General features: G+C 28.4%; 1 protein-coding gene across 1 annotated transcript in view; it reads right to left on the bottom strand.

The window, feature by feature from the left end:
• Positions 1–982: 982 nt before the first annotated feature.
• Positions 983–6,000, bottom strand: part of Aplip1 (JNK-interacting protein Aplip1) — a 29,540-nt gene continuing 24,522 nt past the window's right edge. Inside the window, exon 8 of the mRNA XM_090101590.1 lies at positions 983–1,978. Coding sequence (XP_089957716.1) covers positions 1,906–1,978 — 73 coding nt within the window. The 3' untranslated portion in view covers positions 983–1,905. The remainder of the gene's footprint in view (positions 1,979–6,000) is intronic.

Here is a 6,000-nt window from a genome sequence, read left to right as displayed (position 1 = left end):
AAAAAAACATCTAAGTACTCTTAAATTAAGAAATAACAAATCAAGTTAATTAAATTTGCAAAAATAAGACAGAGGAGTATTTTTATATCATATACATAATATAATATAGTTAATTTATAATCAATTTAATAAACATACAACAATTGTAATATAAAATACATATCATACCTATAGGCATTCCTTCCGCTGCGCTAAAAAAATATTAAGCATTGGCAGCAGCTATATTAAACATAATATTATCATATTGTCATGTTGTAAAGCTGAAATTATGAAAGTTTGAAAAAATAAAACTTTTTGCCGTAATAACTCAAGCCCCGGAACCACAGACACAATAAAAAATCTATTGTGTCTGGGACCGATCGGGCCGCTTGGGGTCAATGGGTGGGGTCAACGTTTTTTTCGTGGAAGATACAAACTACACCGAATTCAAGGGCGTTACATCTACAATAAAACACATAGGTTCAGTCCCACTTAATATATTTCAATGCCTTATTAAACACTATTTCAAATTCCCTATGAAGTACTGGAAAAATAAATATTATATATTCTATCATCCGTTGAGTCACAGGCCACAGCACTCAAAGACAGCTTTGTTGACAGATTTGCTTCGTATCGATAATGCATCAAATATTTTATTTAGGTGTATTTTGTGATATTTACATAGATTACATTTACGTAGCATATCCATTTCTAACTCCTTAATAGGCGAGTGATATACAAAAATGTCATGTGAAAATATACTTTTATTTTCTACTCGTTGAAATCATTACATACTACGTAACAAACATAATTATATTCTTTATTATATCATGTCAATATATTAGCTTTACGCATTTATTTTATTGCTACGTAAATGCAACCAAATTCAATTGAATATTTACAAGAAAAAATTATTGCCAAAGGATCTATTTAAAAGACAGTTTTTGTATTTTTTTCGTAAATATTATATTTTGTTTTGTAATCCGCGAAATTATGCAAATACTTCATATTTCGAACGAAGAATAAAAGAGCCGGAAAAGGTAAAATATCAAACACATTATAATAAATATTATCCACTTTATTAAAATAATATAAAACTAAAATAATTGAAATAACTTAAGGTATACAAAAAGTGTCTTATGTAATATAACCTTACAATTACGAATGAAATTAATTAATTTACAATATAATAATGGTGTAGGTAGTAATTGAGTTGACGTGTTCCAACATTTCTAATCTAGAACGTCTACGATCAAGTTAATTATTATTAATACTGTATAAATTATTAAATTACGAGTTGATTTTTAATTTCTAATACTGAATAGAACGTAATAGATTATGATTAAAGTCACGATGATTAAAAATTAAGTGGTTTCACCTACACCGAAAAAAAAAATATATATCACAGTATTTGAGATTCTGTTACGCTTTTCGTCAGTTTTTGGGGAAAATGGAAAATGAAATAATAAAACGTGAGAAAATTTGCTTGTTAATATTTGGGCAATCATCAAAGGAATCGAATGTATCATGAGCTCTAAGTATACTAATATTGAAGTCGTGTTATATTTTACTGTTTTTTAAATATACGAATATTTAGGTAAAGCAAGGCGCAAAAGGCGTGATATTATTGTTATCGATGAATTAAAATTTAGATAAGTATATTTTTATATATTATATAATATAATACAATATGAATACATTTAAGTTTGAAGGCGACGTAGGTTTCGACAGCGAGTTTAAAGCTTTTATAAATTCCACAGATGATTACCGCAATACGCCTTTGGCGTTGTAATCGAAAGATTTCGCAAGCAAATTAACAATTAAAATACGGGAAAAAGCACACGATATTTAGTAATATCTCTTGCCTTTCATTGTAACACAGGAATATGCTAACTATCTGTGAAACTTGTTTGCCGTTGTACTTGTTTACTCTATATATATGTCTTCGATCGGGTAAGCTGTTTCTATGAATTTTTGATAAAACCTCTGGAACGCCCGCCTGAAAAAAAAGAACTGATTATTAAATTTTATTTCCACATCTATCCATAAATAATAACATAGACATATAAAACCGAGTAAGTTGTTAACAAGATTTACGAGAAGTAAACATTAAACATTTTATGGTATGTTAACTTGTTTTCATTTAACTAAGCTCGTCTTATTGTCGTTTGTTAATAAATGGACCTTGCCATGAACACATAGATATTTGCAAAAAACAAGTTTGATACAAAAAAAAATACTTATTTCTAAAACGCTGGGTGAATTAAACCCGACTTCATTGACGACAAATCATAACATAATAATGTTTATATTTAGACCCTAGAATCACATAGTATGGCACAAATATTATAACTAAGTGTGCTCATTTGGGTCGGTTAGAATGTTAGAGAAGACACAGTCGCTAGGCTGAGGGATGTTATTGGCCGATTAAGAAGAGCTGGAACGTCAACACATTTAAACATGGCACATAATATTGTGTAGTGTCTGTGAAGACGCGCGCGGCGTGACGTCATACTGCATACGCATCATGAAAAGTCTGTCTGTCTCTCTCGCGCGCAGACTAGCTTATGAGGGTGAAGGGGACAATTATAGTTTTTATGTTGCAATTGTTTATAAATACAGGGTAATGTAATTTAAACAAAGACGTTAGGTATGTCTACTACTAACTATATTCGACGAGATACTTCACGGCACGCGGATATCTAAGCATATTTTTTTACTTTACCCAGGTTAATTAATTATGTAATCATTTTAATAAGTTTTGTAAACAAAATGTAAACGCCGTAAGTTAAAATTTTCATACATAGCTGAACAATACAGCTTTTATTGTAATGTAGCCTTATCTCTTACGTGCTAGGGTTTCGCTTGTATTGTTTCTTGTGAGTGAGCGCACGTGTTATTAGAATTGTTTATATCGTTATGATTGAATATGACATGAAATTTAATTATTATTTGATAATTGAATGATTATCAATACTATATTACAATTGATTATGAGAATAAATAATTAAGTTCATCGATTGAGTTACTTTTAAATTGTAATTTTACATATAAATTATGAGAGCTTTCATATTTATATTTATCTACAACGCACTCATTTTACGATTCAAGTCTGCAATAGTTAAACTAGAGTCGCATTTATTTTTGAATATACTCTATAGTAAAATTGCATATGTGTGAGTACTGTGAAGATGCCAGCTTTCCTTAATCGGCCAGTATATAAGACGTTGACGTCTAAATAGTCCATTGAAATGTTACTTTTTAGGCTTTAGCTTGCGCTTCTCAGAAGACGCAATTTTTATGTAGTAGTATGTAGTAGTAGGGATTAGTTTCTACTTATTTTTTATTATTTTGAAAAGATTCTGCTTAACGTCAAGTTTCAAGTTTGACTGCCATCTTGAAAAAATAATTTTACGCTTTTTCTCCTAAAATAACTACAGAAAATTTTATTTGAAAAATTTGTATTTGTAACTAGGTCTACAACTTTTATTTTACAGTAGTACCCCGACTTGCGTAAGCCCGTAACTCGGAGTTACGCGCTTTTTCACGCATCATTGAAGATAAAAGAAGTTAGATAAAAGAAGAACCGCATTAGACTTAATGTATTTATTTAAAATTTTAAATGGTCATATTAACTGTTCGGCGTTGCTATCTAAATTCAAAATTAAAGTTCCTTTCAAATATTCCCGAAATCCAGTTAACCTTCTATCTCCCCCATTACGTAGGACAGTCCTTGGTTCCAGTTCTCCGATTCCTAGACTCTATAGAATTAACAATGAATTTGCTAAAGATCTATAATACCTATGTTCTCCCTTAGGTTAAATAAATTTAAGTACCTTGTCCATCACTTAGTTTAAGATTTTAGATGTATTTTTTGTTTCCTGTATAAAACCTTTTAAAATTTAAATGTATGCATGTGGTGTTTACCTACCTTAAATTGTACACTTAGTTTTAAGATTAATTTTATATATACTTGTTAATTTTGTGTAACAATTACTGGTAAACCTAATAAATAAATAAATAAATAAATAACGATCCAAATAATTTTTAAGTAAAAATAATATTTTTGAATAAGTTTCATTTGGGAGTAAAGTAGATAATATTCTTATCTTCTTCATGTCATTTTACGATGATATTTGAGACGTTTTTTTTTTAAGTTTATCGCTCAGAAGTTGAGAAAAGCGACCGACATTGTATCTTTTCAATGGACTAATATCAGACAATTTATGATAAATATATCTACATACTATTATGTATAAAAAGACTATGTTTATTATTTTATAATTAATATTAAATATCAAAAGTATTTTATGTATAAGACATTTGTAAAAAGAATGGCTAAATTAAAAAAAAATACACATTAAATATACATCATAGTCATATTTCGCTTTGCGCATATTTGAAGTAAGAAGTAAGTAAGTATTTAACTGGGGAGGTAGAATAAGGAATAAATAAAATATAAACGTAGTGTTAAGGGTAAATATGATTTGATAATTCAAAATTATAAAGAACTTTTAAGAGTAAATGAAGCATTTTTTAAATTACTTTTAAATCAATATAAGATTTATGGATAAATTATGAATGGACTGCATGGCTTTTGAATGCAGTATTATGAAAACAAAAATCTATCGATCTGTCAAATCGAGTTTTAAAAAACGCAATAAGTGGAGTTTACATAATGTAGCGTTAATAAATATATATTTTCTTTTTTATTAGGTGTAAACACAAAATAAAAATTATCCAGATTCGTAAGACAAACTAGAATAATATTTATAATGATCTTAAAATACTGAATATTGCGTACCTATAGATCACAATTTTTAAGTGTGACAACTCAAATAATTATTTTAATATAATTTAAAATAAAGTAGATAATTAAAAATACTATCCATCTTGTATTTATAAGCGCAAAACTCAAGAATGACTGAATCAATTCGGCTAATTTGTTTTTTTTTATCTCCTAAAGATCCACGGGAAAAGCCGCAGCGAACAGCTAGTTAATAATATTTTATCAATCTCCTGTATGTTTGTGTAATTCCGAATTAGTGCGGTGAAGAGCTGCAAAACCATATCTATAACTTTTTAAGCTTACATGCTTCTCTAGAAAATAATAATAATAGTTAAAAAAAAACTAAAAAACACGCTTTTTATAGAAAGCCGAACTAAAAAATAGAAAATTTTTATCAAATTAGTGTATTGTCATCGGTCCTCATTAAATCTACAAAGTTTGAACGAAATCTGGCCGTTTAAAGTGGGTCAAAATCGCGCCCAAAGAAGTCGGTTTAACAAACATACAGGTGAAGCTACTATAAAGCGTGTAAAAAACACGCTTTTTATAGAAAACCGAACTAAAAAATTGAAAATTTTTATCAAATTAGTGTATTGTCATTGGTCCTCATTAAATCTACAAAGTTTGAACGAAATCTGGCCGTTTAAAGTGGGTCAAAATCGCGCCCAAAGAAGTCGGTTACAAACATACAGGTGAAGCTAATATAAAGCGTGTAAAAAATAACCTCATTTCCGATTTCACATTGCAAGTAAATAACGATCATAATATTATAAGTCTGTGAAATAATATAAATAAAATAAAAATATTAATTATTTAGCAGTAACTTTTGACTATTTAATGAAACTATTATGATCTATTTGTAGATATTATAATATGATTGATAATAATTATTGAACTCTAAATTTATTCTGCCAATACGATCTCATGTTTAAAATTATTGTTTTTTTTTTTATAATAAAATAGCAACTTAAAATGTTTAAATAAATAATTCAGGTGAACGTTATTAGATACATCTTAAGTTTTTGTACCCATTTTTGGGTCGCAAACAGCAAGATGTTACAAATTATTTGAGGTCACAAATCTTTTTTGCCAATATTGGTTTTATCAGTAATATTGTTTGTAATAACTGTAGGAAAAATTTGGTTACGATTTCAGCTTTTCAAAATAGGATTTTTAGTATAAAAAATTAATAAATTCAACACTGCTTGAAAGTGCTGATGGGGTGATCCGTG

Source organism: Colias eurytheme, chromosome 1 (genome assembly GCF_061535395.1).
Source record: "Colias eurytheme isolate Ceu_HAF_F1 chromosome 1, ilColEury1 Martin Lab GWU primary, whole genome shotgun sequence".
NCBI lineage: Eukaryota > Metazoa > Arthropoda > Insecta > Lepidoptera > Pieridae > Colias > Colias eurytheme.
The sequence above is the reverse complement of the archived record's forward strand: the minus strand, read 5'-3'. Positions and strand labels throughout refer to the sequence as shown.